The 21,726-nt window shown below is 41.1% G+C and overlaps 1 protein-coding gene across 1 annotated transcript in view; it reads right to left on the minus strand.

Moving 5' to 3' along the window:
• LOC120804555 (histone-lysine N-methyltransferase PRDM16-like) overlaps positions 1-21,039 on the minus strand; it is a 68,177-nt gene extending 47,138 nt beyond the window's left edge. The window contains exons 1-2 of the mRNA XM_040154064.1: positions 20,882-21,039; positions 1,358-1,830 (exon numbers count right to left, since the gene is read on the minus strand). Of these exons, the coding sequence (XP_040009998.1) occupies positions 1,358-1,830; positions 20,882-20,894 (486 nt within the window). The 5' untranslated portion in view covers positions 20,895-21,039. The remainder of the gene's footprint in view (positions 1-1,357; positions 1,831-20,881) is intronic.
• Positions 21,040-21,726: the final 687 nt, after the last annotated feature.

The raw sequence follows: 21,726 nt of genomic DNA on the forward strand, positions 1-21,726 counted from the left end.
AAAACAGGGTGAAAAAAGAAATGACTGCTTCGGTGGAAACCACCAGCAGTTCTGAGACTGAACCTATTGAGAGAACCTTTAGAGATTCCTTAAAAAATTTTGTCAATGACCAATTCATGAACATTATTTATTTAAGTTTTTCAGAGATATTATATTAACAATAATTCTCGGTTAAACAAATTAGTACAATCTATGTTTATGAAATAATTATTCTTGCTCCTAAGATGCAAGTTCTAAATGTACCTAAATGTAACTTCACAGAACTATATAAGTAGCAGGGATCTGTGATGTTTTGAGATTTGTAAACTGAACAGCAATTTCTCCTTGCTCTACAAGTAAACATTATCATTTTAGCACATCAATGTATGTGGTCCATCATGCTAACATTCAACATAAAATATTTTCTTAAAATTCCCCAATTTTTTATGGTTTTTCTAAAGGCATGAAGTCAGAAATAAAATTAAAACAGTGTGAAAAATCTCTAAGAATCAATGCATGGCCTATAGGTCATCTTGCAACTTTGTACATCAGCTGGTGCTGTCTAATTCAAGCACATCATGCCTTTTGTCAATGACTGACTTGTCCAAGTCTCTATTCCTTATTACATACAAATGTAATATGAGACTATGTGAAAAGCCCCCTAAAAATAAAGAGTCAAGGAGTCAGTGAAATGAAAAGCAGGCCAGTATGCTTCAGCTCTGATTAGGCATATGAGAAAGAGAGAAAGCGCAACAAAGAGAGAGACAGAGAGAAAGAAAGAAAACGAGATCAGGAGTTCCCTTTTTTCCTAATGAGCTTACTGAAGCAACTTCAATATCCTCTAATGTCATGTTGAAATGAAAATTAATAGTTCAATATGCAGCCACCGCAATGGACTACGCTTCTTCCATTTCCATATCGGGTGGCGTGACCAAATGAGTGTGCTTGCTCGGGCCGATGCCCAGAAAAGCTGATACCTCCACTAATCAGCCAGATTTTTCCATCTGACATTGCTTTGCTGCTGTAATTCCTGGACGAGTGTGTTTTGTGTGTGTGTCTATGTCTATGAGGTCCAATCATACAGGGGATGCAAATGGAATGGGCATCTTTGCTGATGAAGAGATAGATGCCTATGAATAAAGACTGATGGTTCGAAAAGTGAAAGCATGAATGAAGAGCAGCTTGTTCATTCACTTACCCCAGTCAGTGCTGCTTCATTGTTTATATACATCTTTAATTTCATAGTTTACTGGGCATTTGCTTTTGTGACAAAAAACATGTAAGTGGTGAAAAGTGATAGACAGGCATAGTGAATTTAAAGGAGAAAAAAAACAGTAAACATCCAGAAAGAAAGCATAGCAGCCGAGGTCGTTCCTACCTCCCATCCAAAGGAGCTGTCTTTGCCCGTGGCTCCATGATGCAGCATGTTGTGCAGACCAAACCTCTCGCCAGCACCAATGTGGGTCTTGGCCCATACGCCAAGGCCGGCACCAGGCACAGAGGACTCCCGCAGCTCCAGTTCGCTGGGAATGGGAATGTCATCAGGAATGTAGACAGGCGCCTCATAGGGCGAGCCCTCCTTGGGTGTAGTGAAGTCCTGGTCATTGCTGCTGCTGTTGCTGTTGTTGTGGAGGAGGAGGTGGTGGTGGTGGGTGGCGTAGATGTGGGGGTGCAGCAGGTGGTGGTGGTGGTTGTTTGGATGGGAAGGAGTCGGTGAGGGCAGGGGGGACATGTTGATGATGCCATCCTCTCCATCGTCTTCTGGACTGTCAGCACCACCTCCGCTGCCGGCCGCTAAACCCGGGAGGTCAGCCTCTGTGTCGTACATGCTGTCCGCTGGCTCACTGTCATCTAGTAAAGAGACATACGGAGATGACTGTTAATACCATAGGCAGGTGGAGGAGGTATAACATAGCGAACAATATCTCTGGAGATCATACCATCTACACATCCAATGACTTCTTGACCCTAAATGACAAAAAACACTCCACTTAAATCTCCCAACCTGTAAACTGTTAAAAAACCACACTGTACAACGAGGGAATTTAGGGTTCTTCAGAAAAGAACAACTATCCATCTAATGGCCTTCACCTACAAAATGTATACTTTACAGATTTTCCAAAGGCTATCTGAGAAAGAGCCAGACAGACGAAGAGAAGAAGCTTTAGGTTGGCCAAGTCCTTGATGGGAAAAGTTCTCAGTTCCATCACACTCACTGTTTTTTGCTAGGGCTCATCTTACAAATAATGGTTCTGTCTATCACTGATCTGGTTAGCCTCGTCACCTATCATTATTGTCATCTCCAGTGATTGACAACATGATTGTCCCTGCGCTCCAGGATCCCACCATTCCAACATGAGTGAAAATGATGATGAGCGCTACAAGTGTGTGTGTGGATGCACATATCATTTGGCTTTAAGTTTCATCCCATTTCTCTGTGTTATTAAGGAATTTTTAGTGGACAGTGTAGGTTTGTAAATGTGCATGTGCAAATGTATATCAGTGAGTGACATGTAGAGTCTGTTTGGGGTATTTGGGATTTTGGGCAGCGCATTGTGTGTTCCCCCTTTATTATATGCCTCTTTTAACATCGGTGCGCAAACAATACCTGGGTTTTCATACGGATACCACTTCAATACTTTTTTCAATATATTATTTTGAGGAATAAAAACATGTTTTTCTACAAAAGCATTTTTTTTTTTTGTTGTAAACAAAGAAGCCAGACTTCTCAAATGTTGAACACAAGCAGCCATACAGTACCTTTGCCCTTATAAAAGAGCATAAATTTGGTTATATCAGGATTTGAATCAGAAACAACCTGATCAAAGAATAAGAAAGATTACAAATATGACCAGACATCTGATGCCAGCTTAATCACAGTTTTATTCGGTGGTACTGATACAATTCAGTCAGTACCAGAAAAGTACATTAGTTCAATACCCAGATGTAGTCTGTACATATTTTTGTGCTTGTGTGTTTGCCAGATCACATCTATGTGTGCCTCCTACTTTTCGTCTCTGGGCAGATCCTGGTGTCTTTAGTCAAAGCACCACTGCAGTTTTACTATCTAAACACAGGGACTGGCAATCAGCGGGCTAACTAGGCCCAAAATTACAGCAGGAGTGGTTCCAATCAAGCTCCCTCTCTCTCTGCTAGCCTCCATCTAGCCTGCTGCCAAACCTGCCACTAAGCTGCAACATGACATTTTAAAAATGTGCTGTTAGTACATGGCAGTTTATTAGGTCACAATGAAAGTTTGTGGGCTGAATTTTAATAAAACTTTATGTAAGAAATATACAGTGCTTCATTAATAAGTTAAATTAAAACAACAATTAATATGTTTGATTTACATTTTAAGGTATATTAATCTCCAAATTTTTTTTTTCTGTATATGCCTAGTAATTTGAGACAGGCTATACTGATTGATTGTAAATTCGACAAAGATTGAATGAGCTAATCAAGAAACAAAAGTAGGAAAAGAGTCATCACTGAATTTGTACAAGAGCACATTCATCGTACAATGCATCAGTTTTTCATTCTTTGATAAATATTTGGGTTTCTTCCCAGTGACAGATGTCGACTGTGAAAGCTGTTAAATTAACTGACATGTAAGTTTTAAATGTGAAATGTGAAACTATGAAAGCATGTGACAAGGGCTTTTCAGTGTCTGGCAACCCTGCAGCACGTCCATGCAGATCCGGGAAACTTATCATATAAAGCTGCAGCAGTAAAATCCAGCCTTTTATGACTGATTTTGCGTCATCCAGTGATTTTGACTGGAAAAGAACCCATTTTTTTTAATGATCACTGTTTCGTAGGGGCTCAGACCAGGCGTGCAAATAAGCATTGGAACATGTGAGCCAGCAGTAGCTTCCACTTTTCACAGATCAATTAAAGTTTTATAACTCAGCCCTATCTGCTGCTCCCTCTGCACAATCAAAAGTGTTTTCAGGCTGTTTAACAATTTTTTTACTTACTTACTCTTCAGTCCCCCACTCTCATTGGCATTTGACCCAGGGAGAGCAATTTTGACCACCAAAAAGACAGCCTCGGAAAATCTATTAAACACCATTTGGCTTTAAGAGCCTCTGTGCACAAAAAATGCACAGATCACTACGTCAAATAATTGAGTAACAAGGAGAAGGAGAAAAAAATCCCTTTTAATTTTAATGAACAAAACATCTTTTGTGAGACAAGCACTAGCAGTAAAGCTGCAGAAATGGCATGGCAGCATGATATTAACCAAGTTCAACTCTCACTCATAACTTTGTTAATTCATAAAAAAAAAGTTGCCTTCAAAGAAAACTGGGAAATTTTTTAATTAATCGCCATTACTTCGCTCTCCCTCCTCCCCTTGGTAAGACTAGTTGACCACATTCGACCAGTGCTGAAAAAAGTTTGCAGATGAGAAAACTAAGCAGGAAAATAAGGAAAGGGGCCTGGAAGAGGACAAAGAGGAGGAGGTGAAGAGTGTAAAAACTGACGACTGAGCTGCTTTTAAACAGCTGTATGTTAGCTCTGGGTCTCAAAACACGCAGAAAGAGATGTTAGGTTCGTCTCCCCGAGGGCTTCTTAAAAAACACAAGGGCCAGATAGTGCCTTCCTCTCCCTGGCTCCTTATGTTGTTCTTTCTCTCTCTGTTCCTCTCGCCATCTCTTTCGCTTTTACGGGGAGCTATTTATCCTGATTACATCAGGGGTCAATCATTAATTCGCACCTTGGGGGTCCCGGTGCTGGCTGTGGCTACAATGGGCTGCTTGTTCAGCGGCTGTTATTCCAGTGGAAAACTACGCTGCTCAGCCTGAGAGCCGGGCCCAGGCCACATGAAGGCATCCCATTTATTTGATAAATTGTAAATGCGTGCCATAAACGGAGCTCTTTGCTTTGTAGCATGGCTTGCAATAACAAAGATTTTAGGGCACCTATGAACACACATGCAGGCTATCACACAAACACACATCTGTTTGCAACTGCAGGAGCTGTTACTGTACTCTAAACACATGTGCAAGAGATCAGATGGTGTTGTAGGTAAAGATGATATCTCATAATTACTGCATGTCACAGTGAAATAATATGACTTAGATACCACATTTATAGACACTAGCATCTAAAATACACATTTAACTGTGTGAAATGTTTCAAAAGACAAATAAAGAAACATATCAAGCCATTAAAGAAAAATCAGAATATAGTTCCTTTCAAGAGTGAAGATTAAAAACAATAAAAATTTTCCAAAAATCTGAAATGCCGATAACATTGTAATCAGCGTTGCCATGGCAAAATAACTTGACACGGTGCTGAAAATCAGCGGTTTAATCGAAGGACCTTACAAACAGGCAAATTGTTCTGTGGTTGTGTTTAATCAGAGCACTCTAGACTTAAATGCAGAAAGATAGAGATCTGAAGTCATTTTCTGCCGTCTGCCTGGGCGCACACAAACACATGTGCCTTGTGGCATATAGACTGAGCTGTATTGTCAATGTAGTCTGGGTAGAAAGAAACAACACTGACTGCATGCAAGAATTCTGAGAAGGAACCTATAAATAATGGACGATAAAAGGACCGACTCATTTTTTGCAGAATAAGCAGTCATGCCTTCATTGAAAAAAATCGGGAATCCTTGTAAGACTGTTGTTAAGGGTTCGTTTTTTCTTATATACAAGGATGCACATATTGTAAAGCACTGTAGATCACAGGGTAAAATGGATGCCACCAATAGCATGAGTATTCAGAGCCAGGTGTATGCTAGAGAGCAAGCAGCAAAGTGGAGTCATGGCTATGGTTCTGATAACAATAGAAAAAAAAAGAGCTGGAAATAGGACATGTGTGCCAGTGATGGCCATCATAAAACGAATGAAGTCTGAATACCCTCACTACCATCCCTCTCCAATGCACACAGAGACTGTATCTTAGTCTGGCCATAAATTGATCTGGTTCAATTCAAAAGAAAAGTCAGCCACTGGTGAAAAGACAGTATCCAGGGAAAAGGAAAAACTATGCAAAAATCTGCACCGGCTCCAAATATGGGGAGAAAAGATCATCTGAAAGAAAAAAAAAAATTGTATGCAGAGGGAGAATATGTGGACCATGACAGATATGAAAAAAGGCTAGCTGGTTGAGGAATAAATGACCAAACATTTTGATGTGGGAGCTCTGTGCATACATGTGTGCACATGTGTGTACAAGTCTGTTAGGGGCAGCATGAAAACCCCAAGCCTAATCTGCTGTTTGTGCCCATGTATTGTGTCAATATGGTCCCACTTAGCTGCATTATTGGGCCACAGAGTGATATTGGTACCTGTTTCTCTGTAGTAGGCAAGACTTTGATGATTCTGTCTCCACACAAAAGAGCCTAAACACTCTTTGCTTTACAACAGGGGAGAGAGGCAGCTGTAAAGCTCAAACAAGTGCAAATTAAAGGTAGAGCAAGTGAGATTGAGAAGTGAAAAACTGTACAGTGGTGTACTTTTCCACAGAGGCATAGGGGTACCATATATTCAAAATGACGTATAAATGGAAGCATGTGATGAGGCAGCCAAAGGAGGGTGTTCGGGAGAGAAGGTGTGTGTTTGGTGCATGTGTTTGTGTGTGTGGTAGTAGAGAGGAAGTAATGAGTGAGCAATGGGGGCACAGTCAGCTACAATACCAGCAATCCTCTCCAAGTGAAAACGCCACACTGTTTCCCCTTGTAAAAGAACCAGGGAACATTTCCAAGCAACACTTAAAATTACAACATGGCTTCACTGTAGGGAAAGAAGGATCACAGTGCCAGGAAGAAAGAAAGAAAGAAAGAAAGGAAGAAAGAAAGAGGACAAATGGAAAAAAAGGTCAAAATGAATGAAATAGAAAATGCAACTTCTGAAGGCCTTGGTACATCCACATTAAATAATTAAATTTATGTTTTTCCCCCACATGTCCTGCTGCTCTACATAATAATTACACAATACCTATAAAATGCTTTACCTATAGCTATTGCTACATTAAAGTTTATGCTTTTGTGAGTCACAGTTTATACTGCTTATGTCCTCAACAAAATGCCAAAAATTTGGCATTTTTTTATTACATTACCAAAAACGACATGAATTTATTATCACATACACAGTGTATGGATTTTTACAATGGTTGAAATCCACACGTATTGTACCACGCATATGTTGTTGCTTGCTAACATTCAAGGCATGGTCTTCAGTGTGTGTGTGTGTGTGTGTCTACACAGGTGCTCTTCCCTTACTATCTTTAACCGGTAGTCTATAGATAACTGTCTGTAAAACCTGCTAGGGGCAGCTGTCCTTAGCCTGTTTCTCTTTCTCTTTGTTTAAGTTTGTTCCTCTCTTAGGCTTGGTGCACACTAGAGGATTTTCAAATCTTAACCAATATTAAAAACGTGGGAGGCTACATAAAAACCGATTTAACTGATTTTTAATCACATTTATACTAAACGATTTCAGAGTGGGACTTGGGATCAACTTGGGACTTGTGTGATCAAATGTGAATTCAGAGCGAAGCACCGAAAAACAAAATATGAGATAAAAACTGTGGATGAAGTTATGGCTGAGAGGACGGAGTCAGCATGGCTTATACATTTTTCAGGACGAGCTGGAATTGAGTTGGAGAAGTTTCATTGTTAATATGCAAAATCCAGTTGGTCACGCTTCCTTGTCAACCCGCTCTCATCTGCTATTGCGGGTTTCTGCTCAACATACCATCGCTGTTCCTTTCACAGTACAGGATTTTTTCGGGGATCGCGGAGAATCCGATCCAGTCGGTAACATTAAGATTATGTCTCTAAACCCCTCACACTACAGGATCATTTGGGCAGATAATCGGTTCAGCCCAACCTTGAATCGGGAAAACCCCTTTGGCTGTCAGGAGGGGCAAATCGAACCCAAAATCTGCCCAATAATCCTCTAGTGTTGGGCCAGCATTACTTCCTCTCTCTTGTAGTAGTGAAGAGTAAAAAAGTATAACCACAGCACTTGTGAGCATTTCAACTTTCCCCCATAAAAACAACAGACAGCTAGATGGAATTTGGTCAATGCAGCTCAATAAAGAACAGACTGGAGAATTTGTGAGTTTTTATACATGAGTGTGCATATTTGTGTTCGTGTGGAGCGCCAATACAACACGGCTGATGTATTGATGTGTTATTTGTGCTGAGCAGCCTAAAGGCATTCTGTCCTCCAATAGTGTGTGTGTGTGAGTGTTTGAGAGAGAGAGAGCCTCCAGGCAGATAGAAGACAGCAGGCAACCTCTTGCAGCTGAGAGCAGGTGTGTGTGTTTATGTGTGTGTGTGTGTGTGTGTGTGTGTGTGTGTGTGTGTGTGTGTGTGTGTGTGTGTGTGTGTGTGTGTGTGTGTGTGTGTGTGTGGTGGCCCTGTGGTCCCAAGGGGCCCTGGGGCCCAGGCTGCTGCAGACATTTATTAACAGGGCAGATTAATAGCACTAGGAGAAAACATGTTCACAAACATGATAAATATTAATAATAATCAATATTGAGTTACATTTGCCAAATTGAGTTGCAAACATCCCCCAGGGGGGAGGGAAGGAGAGAAGAGGGTGAGAAAGCATGGAGGATGGAAAAGAGAAAGGAGCTGGAGAACACAGGAAGAACAGGAACAGAGGGGGAAAAGTAAGGATTGGCAGGTAAAAACGACAAATTAGATGCAAAAGCGATAATAAGACAAGAAATGACTGTAAAACAAAGAGACACAATTTAACTACATGAAAAATTGATAATAAAGACCAAAACATTCACAGCAGGAGCTCAGATTCACACATCTCATCTTTACAGTCACCACATCCATCAGCCATTTTACTGTGACAAACCTGTCCACGTAAAACAAAACGTATCTCAGCAAGAACCAGAGTTATTTTAAACCAAGGCTTTGCTACTTGTGAAGCCATAGCAGCTAATGAGGGTAATACTGGTCACAACTACTCAGTGTTATATACATGTCCCTTTTTGCAAAGCTCCCTGATATGGGAAAAATTTGTGGGACATTGGCACCATACCAGTGACATCATCGACCCTTGAAAACACTCAGAGTACATTCACACAAAATGGTGAAGCAAAGTTTGAATGTCCACAATGTCTGTTGTCAAATCTTCTCTACCATGTAAAGTAATTCATAAATCAATGTAATAGTTTCTGTCCTCTTTCAAGAGGATAGTTTTTTTTTAAAAGAATCTGATGCATAAAGGCATCCAAATTTTAAGGGACAGTGAGAACTACTATATGTCAATATCCAGAGAAATAATGGAAATAAATAAAAATCTTTCAGTCATCACTTAATTTTGAGACTGTTTTCTACAACATGAAATCCTAGGCGGGGTGTATAGTTACAATAAATGAAACGTTAAAGAATGATGTCCTTTAAAAAGTCCACTTAAAACACTAACGCTATAGCTATATGGTGAACTGCTGCATTTGTTCCAGATAACATGACAGCAGGGAGGGTGAACAGAGAACACCTTCCACTTTGCAGCGGCAAACTATTACTACTACTACTCCTCTCTTTCTCTTCCTCTCTTTATCTGAGTGTGTATCCGTGTCCCTACACTCACTTTTGGTGCGGCTTCATTTAGCAAGCCACTCGGGAGGCCAGGCAGTCAGCTGAGGGAGCATCAAGGCAGACAGTGTGCAGAACAAACCCATCCATTCTTATTAACTAGGGAGGAGAGAGGGAGATCTTTTGTGGCTATTTGTGTCTACGTCAGTGTGCATATTTGTGAGGGAGACATCGTTTTGGCAAAACCTTTTGTTTTAGTGTTAGTCTGTGGTCTAAACGTGAAGTAGTGGTCACATTTTTTTCATTTGATTCAATAAAATCTCACGATATTTTGATCAACTTCCTGTCACATCCATCTGATTTATGTACTACATGTCTTCAGAGTTGTCCATCTTAAAAACAATAAAAAATATTAATTTCATTTCATTAACTAGTCCACTCTGACAATTCATGATCTTGAAACAGCAACAGTTACCACAAACCCCTGCAACATTTGCAGGCTCCAGTCGTTCTTTTCTTTCTTCTTTTTCTTTTGAAATTCCAGCCATATTTCTGCAAAAGATGGTGACAGTTTTACCAATCACCACAGTTGGCAAATTTTTGAGTCAACACAGTTGACATAAAAATAAATCCAGTTAAGAACCACTTGTACAAACCACAGTCAAATGAAACTCTGCAAAGCTAAAGCAGACATGCCTGACAGATTGCTGTGATTTCCACCAGCTATCCTTTCAAATGGAACACAATTTCTCCCAAAATAACAGAACTCGGTTAAAATATTTCCTGCAGTAATTTGGAAAAGTAAAAAACTGAGTAATTTTGCAGTAATTAAAAAAAATGCTCAGAGATTCTGAAGGACCTGATTAACTATTTCATTAAACAGAATGCCCAGTATCTGTTTTCTGTCATGCAAAGTCATGTTCACTGCACATGGGAGTGACATTTGTCTGTATGTGTGGTTGCATGTGTGTGTTTGTGCAACCTCCCATCTTTTTCTGGTCACTATATACATTAGCTGTATGTCTGAGGTTGTACTAGTGTGCACAGAGGGGTGTTGGTTTGGATGGAGGAAAGGTTAGGGGGTGATGATATTCACCTCAGCCACTGGAAGCAGCCTACATCCATACATCAGTCTATTACTCTCCAGCCTCGCTCCACTCTGCTCCTCTCCTCTTCTCGCCTGCTCCCTCCAGTCATTAGCCAGTGAATTAACGACAATCCAGCATGCTATTAATCACCCTGACAAAAGTGTTAGCATTGCCTGGCTAGGCCGGCACGAGACTGTGGAGGAGGAGGAGGAGGAGGAGGAGGAGGAGGAGGGTGGCTGTGGGGGAAGATGGAGAGAGAGAGAGAGAGAGAGAGAGAGGTGTCTAGAAGGTTCATGGAAGACTAGTAAGTCTATTTGATAGGAGAGGAGACAAGAGAGGGGATGGAAACGTAGCAAAGGAGAAGATGAAGTATTAGAGGAGCAAAGGACAAAAGATAAAGAGGAGGGAGTCCTGTAGTACTAAAAAGGAGAGGAATTTTGTGGATTCTTGTGTTACATTATTTTTGCCCCTTTCATTCCATGAATTTAGGACATGAACGTGCAAAACATAGCTTACATATTGGCTTATTAACTGGCACACAAAAGCATTTAATATAAAGTAAGAAAGCTGTGTGAAAAAGGATCATGTAAGACAAACTACCCAAATATTGTACTCTTGTATACTAAACACACACTTTATGACATATATGATACAAATAGGTATAAAATAACCAATTCTGTGCAAACAGGAGGAGCAAAAATAATAACTATAAAAAAAAGCAAACTTTTCTCTGTTCTCCACAATGAGGCTAAAAGAGATAAAAAGGTAAGTTTGCTGGTCACCTCAACTCATAGCTAATGAGAACATGACTTTTTCCAATAAGTCCATCTCTGACTACCCCCACCTCTCTCTGTCCCCTTCTCTCTCCCTCCAAGAGTCAGACCACCTGCTGGGAGGCCTGAGCAGTGGACGTCAGGTGGGTCGCAACCGTCACACAGTCCCATTTCATCAGGCTGTCACAGTGAATGGAGCTGACACGGGAGATATGCTAATCCACTTAGCGTCAAACTCAGCCAAGAGGCTAGTGCACAGCACTGGCTCAGCTCACAACGAGCAGAACACACACCAGAACACACACACATCGAATGCAGACACATTAAGCCATGTAACACTGAACTTTCCAGAATATGTGTATGAGATTAGATCAGATGAAGTTTAAATGATCCCTGTGGAGATATTAAGATGGTGCTCGGTAGGGTATATATTGTATTTAAAGAGAAGGATAGGCTATAAAGAGGGCAGACACATTGACACAAACACCTGTAAATATAATACAAATCATTACAATAGCCCTTCAATGAATACTGGCTTTATGAAGCTTGTAAGGTTCACGTTTTGTTAAGATTTTATCAGAGGGGGCTTGATTCCACTTTGCTAATGGGATAAAATAGTGCCGTAATTATTAGTCAGAAAAAGTAATCATTCTGATAATCAATTAATTGCTTGAGTCAATTATCAAGCAACAGCTTACTAAATGTGAGGGTATCTCTCTCAATTTTGTCAGACGGTTAGTAAGACAAAACAAGCAATTCAGAGATGTAAACTGTGGCATTTGGAAAATTGTGATGGATGTCTTGATTCTTTTTGGGATATTTCATAGAATAAAAGTTAATATGACAAAGTTCAGTGTCAGTTTTTTGCCCATAATTATGCCTTTTAACTGATACCCACAAAACCACAGAGTGAACTTGGAAAAAAGTCTAAAGTCTGTATTTGATAATAAATTACTCACTCAAGTTGATTGTCAAGCAAAAATGCAAAATTCTCTGGTTACATCTTCCCACATGTGAGGATGCTCAATGTCAAAGTTTTGTTGGACGACTGGTCGGGAAAAACAAGGAATTTAAGAATGTGAACCTTCACCTCTGGAGATTGTAATAGGCGTTCACTTTTTATGAACATTTCATGGTATGAGACTTTAACCAAAAAAAAAGAAATCAACACATTAAGAAATGCTTCAGCAGCACCAGTTATATAGAACTGAATCTTTTTCACCTGGACTCAACAAAAATATAATGTTTGAAGCCTACCTACTGTATTTATGAGCATTTAATTACAGGTGTATGTCCACCCAATGTAAACAGTGCATGTTATACAGTGTAAACATATCAACTGCCAGCTCTAACGCTTGGACATATTTGGTAGATGAGTTAAACAGCAGAAGGTGGAGAATTACAACAATACAGTAAATTCTGACTTGCACATATACATACACACACACAGCACCAAAGTGATCAAAGTCAGCCAGTGAGCAGCTAGGTGTCAGAGTTCAAAACTATTGCACCACTCAGCCAGATGATATCTCATATCAATCCATCGTATTTCCCGACCATGACTTCCCCTATTAGGAGCTGTGCCGGTGCTATTACTAGTCTGTTCACTATCCCACAGAAACAGGAAGGAAGAGAGGGAAACAGATGGAAAGGCAGGAGAATGGTGACCGAGGGACACAATGCTTACTGCTCCCTTCCTCCTCCTCCTCATCCTCTCTCCCTCCGTCTCCCTTCTCTGCTCTGCTCGCTCTCTAGCCGTCAGTGGAGCGAGAGGGAGCGGAGGCTCACAATCAGTCTGACAATACTGTATACAAGTGGTGGTGAACAATGGAGGCCAACCACAAAGAATTCTGGGAACAGGGGCACAGCCTTCTTCTCCTTCGGGTGGCTCCTGCATGCCGGACCCATCGATACACATCGGCCTGCTGAGACTGACCGGTGCCAGAGAGAGAGGGGAGAGAGAGAGAGAGGGGAGAGAGAGAGAGGGAGAGAGAGAGAGAGAGAGAGAGAGAGAGAGAGAGAGAGAGTGATATGAAGCAGCTACATGAGGGCTGCTTTGTAACATGCATTTCTGTGTGTGCATGCATGTGTGTGAAAATGGCAGCAGTCAAACTGTTTCCTGTGTCTTAAAATCAAATACATACACACAAACATATACACACAGTTAAAATCACACCCCCACACAGGTTCAGTGTCAATTCTTACTATAATTAGGCCACTTAATTAACACCCAAAGAACCACAAAGTGAACTGGGAATAAAAATTAGGTGTGTGTGGCTGTGTGTGTGTGTGTGTGTGTGTGTGTGTGTGTGTGTGTGTGTGTGTGTGTGTGTGTGTGTGTGTGTGTGTGTGTGTGTGTGTGTGCGCTTGTACTTCTATGTTTGTGAGGACCACTTTGAGTTACATTTTGGGAAAGCGAGAACATTTTGGCCGGTCCTCATTTTCTGAGACACCTTCAAAGGCCTGTTTGAGGGTTAAGACTTGGGTTTAGGGTTAGGGTAAGGGGCTAGGGAATGCATTATGTCAATGAGAGTCATCAGAAAGACAGAAGTACACACACTCGCGTGTGTGTTTGTGTGTGTGTGTGTGTGTGTGTGGGGTTGAGTGGGTGGTTGGTTGGGCAACACACGGCAAATCCTGCAACAATAAGTGCAAAAGTATTTCTTACTGGATAAAAAATGCTGAAACAAGAGGAGGAAGAGAAAGAAAAAGAAAGACAGAACGATAGTGGAACTGGGAAAATGACTGAGAGAGACAGAGAGAGAGAAAGAGGCAATTTTGTCCCTCTTTCTTTAAGTGTGCAGGGTGTGGGGTGAATGTGGTCCATTTGGAAATAATTGGCTGGTAATTAGGCGGGGGTCGACAGGTCGATTTGGGAACAAATGGCTGTCTTTAGCTCAGGTGGCCCTCCGCACCAGATAATGGGAGCTTTACCTCCCACCCCTCCCTCCCTCTCCACTTCCCTCTCCTCTTCTCCTCTCCCTGCTTCTCCTCCCCTATCCACTCTCTTCCCATTTTTTTGATGTCCATATCTACTAGTGTATGTAAAAAAAAAAACAAATCCATTCTGACATTTTCACGACACTGCCTAAATACCTACAAGTAATATGAAGACAAATTTTCTTTAATTAGTTAGACCAGCAGTAGCACATTACACAAACCATGATATTCTAGTGGATGCTGTATTCACATCCAGAGGACTGAAGCTTTAGGGTAGAGGCAGAGGAGGGAGGGATGAAAAGTCAGAGAGGACCACTGGGTGAGTCAAAGAAAAGATAATTCCCTGAGACACACATAATCAATCACCCCAAAAACACAGCAAATTCACCAATTAAAAGTGTTTTCTTAGTACTGTATTTGCATGTACATACATTGAGATGATGCACAAAATGTTTCTAAAGGTGCAAAACAGCATTTCTATACATCAATTTACTGTATACTGTAAGTCGATATAAGAATGAGTCGTTTTCTTTGTTTTCTACTATAAACTTATGACACATGAAAGCAGATGCTGTTCTCGATCCCATTCCAGTAACATTGCTACGCATGTTTCCCTAGATGAACCCCATTTGCTTCCTGCCACTAACAGGATGTTGTTACTTACAAGCTCCCCTTCTCTGGCAATGCTTCGCCTGCATTTGCCCTTGTTTTACTTTACTGAAAAGGTAAAAATAATAACCACGTTGAAAAGAGGTTTGATTGGCCTTAACTAGATGCGCTCAATGATTCAGCTCTGTTTCCAGTGAGAAAATGACATGTCCCCCTGTTTTGTATTATAACAAAATGTCTGTTTGTGCCACCAACCAGTGACAAACATTGTAAAATTCAGCCTGGTAAAGGCTAAGTGACCAAATATATCAGCAGCAGTTGTGTTTATGGAAATTATACTAAAATCTTACAAATTATGATCCGATGTATAGTATGTTTAAAAGCTACATGTTTGACCTTTGACCTTTAAAGTAAGCTGAAAAGCAGCTTTCCGTATACCTTACTGCCTGATGCTGAAGTGGAAGTGCCCCAGATTAAGGACCCCTTAAGGACCCCTGAATTTTACTTAAGCTTTTACTTAACCTTTTTTAAAAATCACAGCGAACATGTTGAGGGCAGAGAGCTCTCGTTTAAAATTGTGCTGAGTCAACAAGTCCTCCAACCTGACTGAACCTAGGTCGTTTGTCCCTGCCCTTTGTCTCCTGAAAAGGCACCCCGATGGTGGCAGGCATACCGGACCTTCGTCGTCATGGTTACGATAATAAACACATGGTTTAAGCTAATGGAATGGTCACGGTTTGGTTAGCTTTAGGCACAAAAACTACTTGGTTAGGTCTTGGAAGAGATCGTGGTTGGTGTTAAAATAAGTACTTCCTTAAGGTTAGCTTACAATAATAGAAATTTTGGCGCGGCCAACATAATGGAACTTCGTCGTCATGGTTGCAATAATAAACATGCAGTTACGGTTGCGAAACGGCCATGGTTAAAAGAAACAACAACTCCTATTGGTCGCAAACGGGAAACAAACAGTGGTCTCCCGTGCCAAAGCCCTGTGTTTTGTTGACCCGCCCATCCACCTAGACCTCTTCCGAACGAAGACTTTGCCGTCCACGTACTGCGTCACGAGTGAGCATCCTGAATGGCAGCATCACAGCCTGGCACGGCAGCCACTCCGCCCTTGACCACAAAACTCTGCAAACGATGGACACTATCCCCAGGACTGAGCTGCCAGCCATCCAGGACCTCTACAGCCAGTATTGTGGGAGGAAGGCACAGCAGATCCTCTTTGAACCCAGCCATCCCAGCTACAGACTTTTCATGCTCCTGCCCTCTGGCAGGCTGTACATGAGCATCCGGACCCGAACCAGCAGATTAGGAGACAGTTTTTACCCACAAGCCATCGGGCTACTGAACTGCTGGCATTTAGACTTGCACACACACCATACACACATCCTATAGTAGCACAATGGCATGCACATACTACGATGACTGGACCCTTAAGAAAAACAACTGTTCACTTTTTTTACACTGGTCACTTAAATTGTTATCACTACTATTATTCTTTTTTATATTTTATTTTTCTTTAGGTAAATACTTTTTATATTATTTATACTACACTGCTTCTTTTTTAATTCAGACTTTTATAATTGCTATTTAAATACTATTTATTTTAATCACTCACTATGCCATTCTTTTACTCACTGTGTAAAGTTAGTAAATATGCAAAGTTAGCTCTGAGACAAAGAATTTCATTAGAGGGAATGATGTTTGCATCGTTATCAAGTATATAACAGTAAACTTGAAACTTGAAACTTGAGACTTGAAACGTCACCTGACTTGCTAATTTGCTTCCATCATAATTACTACAGCCACTAGAGGTCACCTAACAATAAACGTTACTGTTGGTCGTAATAACCTGCTTGCACAGACAATTTATATTGTTGTTTTTTAGGGGACAGCAGTCTGTGTAAAGGAATGAAATTCTTCAGTGTTATCACAGTGTCAAGTTTGAACTGGCATTTATACAACACAAAACAGAAAAAATACTGTGTTTGGAGTTCCTTGAGGACAAAACTAGTGCACAAATGCAAATATACACAGATATGAAAGAAAACACAGAAATACAACTGATCCAGCACTTGAACAGTGTGGTTGTGTCTTTCACTCTCTTACTCTCTCTCTCTCATGCTATTTCTCTCTGTCTCTCCCTCTCCCTCTCCCTCTCCCATCCTCCCATTCAGCAGCGCCGGGGTCTTGTTTGGCTTCCTGCTGTTTGTGTCCAGACAAGGCCTTGATTTGAATACCGATTCCCCATTGATAGGCCTGCACTTCCGATCTAATTAACTTGTTTTGTCTTTGGTTAAATGGAAACGTCCGAGGGAGGGTGAGAGAGAGAAAAAGGGGGAGGAACACCAAACAGACGCGCCGTAAATAACAACAAGTAAATACAAACAGGATGGAGGTTAAAGAAGGACATGCTAAAAAAAAAACCTCATTGTGTGCACATCAAAAGGATCACAACTGCTTAAAGCATATACAATAATCATTAGAAAAAAAAAAACATGAAATTATTTGAATTCAAAGCATCACTGAAAGTAAGAAAGCAAAATAACGGCGGGGAGTTTTGCAGTCAGGATGTAGGTGCACAATCACTGAGCTGAGTGGTGAATATAAAAAGCTATAAAAACTTACTTACTGCTTATTACAAAGTTCTTCCAAAATGTGATAAAAATAGTAAATGTCAACTTATCTTAAAAACTGACTCTTGAGCTGTAAAGGCTGAGTTGCAAGTGTGTGGCAATTTTTGACACATTAGCCCTTAGAGTTTGGAAAGATTTCAAAGAGGATTTTCTTTTATAATCAACTTATTTAAAACAGATGTTTGCTGACTTGATGGCCAAAATATCAACACACATAAAATCAACATCTCCTTCGATTTAATGTTCAGTCAAAAACATATACCACCACTCAGCACCAAAGATTTTTATTAATTTATTTGGTTTAATTCACGTCTAACTGTTAATTTTATAGTGACTTTCTGGTATTGTTTAATGTCTGTATCACATCTAATAGTGCTACATCTTGAGCTGCAGATAACAGCGAGAAAAACAAGTGTGCGTGTGCCTTCCCTACTGCGTATTGACCTCTAGTCCCCATTGTGTGTGTATGTGTTTAAGTGCGTATGCGGTCCTTGTGGCTATTTAGCCTCAGCTGCTGAACAGAAGGAAACACTGGCAAACAGGGCACCAGAGGACAACACCAGCAGAGAAGACACAAACATACAGTGAGGAGGGGAGGGTCATTAGACAGAGACGTCAGTGTGCATTGAGACAAAGATAACGACAACAAGAGAGGCTACTGACAAGAAAAGGCAGGAAGGAGGAGGGGTGGGGTTTTGATAATGACATATGCCCGAAAATAAACTGCATAAACAAAAGAATGAGAGGCTGAGATGGGCTAAAAGGAAGAGGAGAGGAGGGAGATGAAGGGAGGATCAAAGGGGATGTCCGCCGCTGATACGGCACCTCAGATAATGTGTGGCGCAATTAGTGTGCTGTGACGATTTCCATTAGGGCTAATCAAATATTTATACTGCCTCCTGAGCATGTCACAATGCTGCCCTGGCCCTTCATATCAATGTGACAAACGGCTAATGAAAGAGCGAGTGTATAGACAGTGAGAGGAGGTGGAGAGATAGACAGATAGGAAAGGAGAGAAAGAAAGAAAGGGGAGGCGGAGAGGTATTAGATGCAGAGTTTGCTCTTTCTCACTATTCCACATTTGGTTTGCAAATGTTTGAGTCTCTGTCATCAATTACATAGCTGGTCTGGTGGCAATGAGTGGCTACGTGTGTATGTGTGTGTGATGAAACAAGGACGAGGCAGCGCTGATGCTGCCTCACCTAGAGCTATTAATCAAACTGAGCTGGCTGCAGAACCAGTCCAAATTGGGCTCATCAGTCTGAGCATAAGCAGGAATCAAGGTACAAGGACGGGGAGAGGGAGGGAGAGACAGAGAGAGGAGAATAGGGATGGGGGAATGAAAGCAATTTAAATCTACACAGTTCTACTCCTCTCTAATGGCGTAATTCTCCTCGAAAGAATATTTGTTCCTCAATGATAATGATGATCTCTGTCGTAGGATTTTCACACTTGACTGAGACTTGTTTGAGATGTGGTGAGTGTAACTGACTGAGGTACAATTTATGCCTCTAAGCGTACAAAATAACAATATATCAGATTTCTTAGGAAGACTTTTTAAGTCCTGCTGCTGTGTTAAACAGGGGGAAAGTGGGATAACAATGTTATCTCATTGACATGACTTTTCAAACTCTGAACTGCCCGTTTAAAATTATTCGAGCCAATCCTGCTCTGTGGTATTATTCTACCCCCACTCCCTAGCCAAGTGTAGACAATTTATCTTAACATTTATACAGGCTACTTTCCTGTGTTTTTAAATATTATGAGACCCTTAGTTTAGTTTTCACACAGTAATTTTCTGGATGTGATTTTATAGTTTGCTTTTCACATCCACACTCTCCGTGAATTGCGTGCCCTAAATTTTCTGTTCCTAGGGAGAAATGAGACACATTAACCATTGCTGGTCAGCTACACAATCAACTGAAGGTTAGGGGTAACAAGATGGGCGGGCCTCCAGAGGTGAGAGGTCAAGTCCTGGCTTGACAGACAGATGGAGGAGAGTGGTCAGGACTTGAAGGATGAGAAAGGAATGAAGGATGGACCTGGTTGGGTGCTGTGACAGTCCGGGATATGGATGACCCTCCTCAACAGTATGACAGAGAAAGGGTCCCACGTTAACAAGGGATATGACTTTTATTCCTTTGTTTTTTCAATTCAGTGGTGTTTTAGACAGCTGTGTCTTACCAGGCTGGTTAACGGCATGGTAAGACACTATGGGAGGGATGAAATAGAAGGAAAACAGCCATATTAAGTACAAAATTACTTATTTAACGTTACATAGAATAACATTCTCACGAGACAGAGACCGAAAGTGCAAGATAGAGAGTGAAAAAAAAACAGAAAATGTTTTGATGGTATATTCAACACATACACCAAGGAAATCAGAGTAGTACAGTTAACAAAAGTACACTTGGCTAAAACACAGGATCTGTGGATCTAGTTTTGTTTCAAACTCCAACTGTATGTGGAAATTGAAAACATAAGAAGAAAGGTCCACATTATTATGACAAAAAAGGAAATGACAAAACAAAGCCCATGAAGTACTTTATAAGCCATCTGAAAATACTGAAACTAAATCTACAGAAGACATTAAAATAAAATAATATTTGAGATTTCTTAAATGAAGCAAAACGCAAATGAAATGAAATAAACTTTGCCAGATATGCATTGAACCTGCTCTGTAAACTAAACATTTTTTCTTTGGTATGAGGCCATTGGGCAAGCATAGCCTGGAAAGCATGAGACAGACCTCACCTTCTAACCTACATAACTCAGGATAACAGAAAATGTCAGGATAAGATGCTACAGCGGGCTAATCTCCGGCACAAGCGATAACATTCAGTGGGTGAAACCATGACAGATGAGTATTGATCTCCTAGTTGCTGAAGGAGGGTAAAAGAGATAACTAGACCACTTTATTGATATTGATTGAAGAGTCAAAGGGGGGAAAATAACTTCCCTCTACAAAAAAAGTAAAATAAAACGTGACTTATTGTGCAATACGTGTGGATCGGGTTTAGTGGGGGAAAAATAATGAATTAATGTTTCATATGTGTGGCAATTATAAATGTTAGCATTAGGCTACAGGGGAAAACTGAAAATAACTTGTGCGTGCATGAAAGGAGCGACGCACGCATGCACGCACGCACACGCACACACTCGGACACACAAATCCCAAGTTGTCCACGTTTAAATGTAACGCAGTCGTCCCTCTCAACAAACACGGCCATTAGGTAAGATCGACACCAATACAACAAAACCTCAAATTCAAACACCACATGCATGGACCCTAATCTCACACAGCGCCATACTTCTTCAACACTCACATGTGGGGTCATAACTCACCAAAAGCCGACATATTGTCTCATGAGTCTTCTCGCTACAGCGTAGTCGAACTACAAGTTCCCGGCTACCCATAAACACTGGTTACCAATTAACCAGGTGCGACTGTGTATGTGTGACAGAGATACAAGGAGAGCGCAGGGGGTGTCTGGCAGGCCTATCTGCGGCGCTGCGATGCGCTAACGTGAAAGAATGCCAGTGTCAATGTGACCGAGATACGGGAAGTGCAGGGGGCCGATCGGCTGGGTGAAGGTCGATGTTGAGGTCAAGTCCTAAAGTAGTGGACACTCGAGAGACTGCAACATGTTTGGAAGGTGCTCAGAATCCCCAAGTTGCGATTTGTCTTGAAAAGTATTTGTCGATACTATTTGATGATAAAACAGTGGAAATATTACTATTGAGTAAATAAAGTAGGTTTGTTCAAGCCATCTGACATCTGCTGTCAGCTAAAGTAAGAGCAGCACTTTCAGGTGAAATCCAATCCTGTTTTCAACTCTGTCTGCTCTGGATATCCCTACTTTCCTCTAATCCTGCCTTTCTCTGAAGTATCTGCTCTCTCCACCACCACGTCAGCACCGTCGCAGTTATGGTGATCTCCTCCAGTGGTGGCGGTTTTTACGTGTTGTGGGGCAAGTTAGGTCTCAAGTCCCTCGGGAAAAGTCCCTGTCAAGTCTTGAGCCATTCAAGACAAATCAAAGTAAGGTCCTGAGTTTGTCCCAGTAAGTCCAAGTCAACTCCCAAAGATGAAGGGACCAAGTTAATTTCCAGGGTCCAAAGTGCTCTGTTCAAATAATTTATTTCGTTTGACCTGCAGTCCAACACCAAAAGGTATTCAATTCACAATTATA

This window comes from Xiphias gladius, chromosome 18 (assembly GCF_016859285.1).
Source record: "Xiphias gladius isolate SHS-SW01 ecotype Sanya breed wild chromosome 18, ASM1685928v1, whole genome shotgun sequence".
Classification (NCBI taxonomy): domain Eukaryota; kingdom Metazoa; phylum Chordata; class Actinopteri; order Istiophoriformes; family Xiphiidae; genus Xiphias; species Xiphias gladius.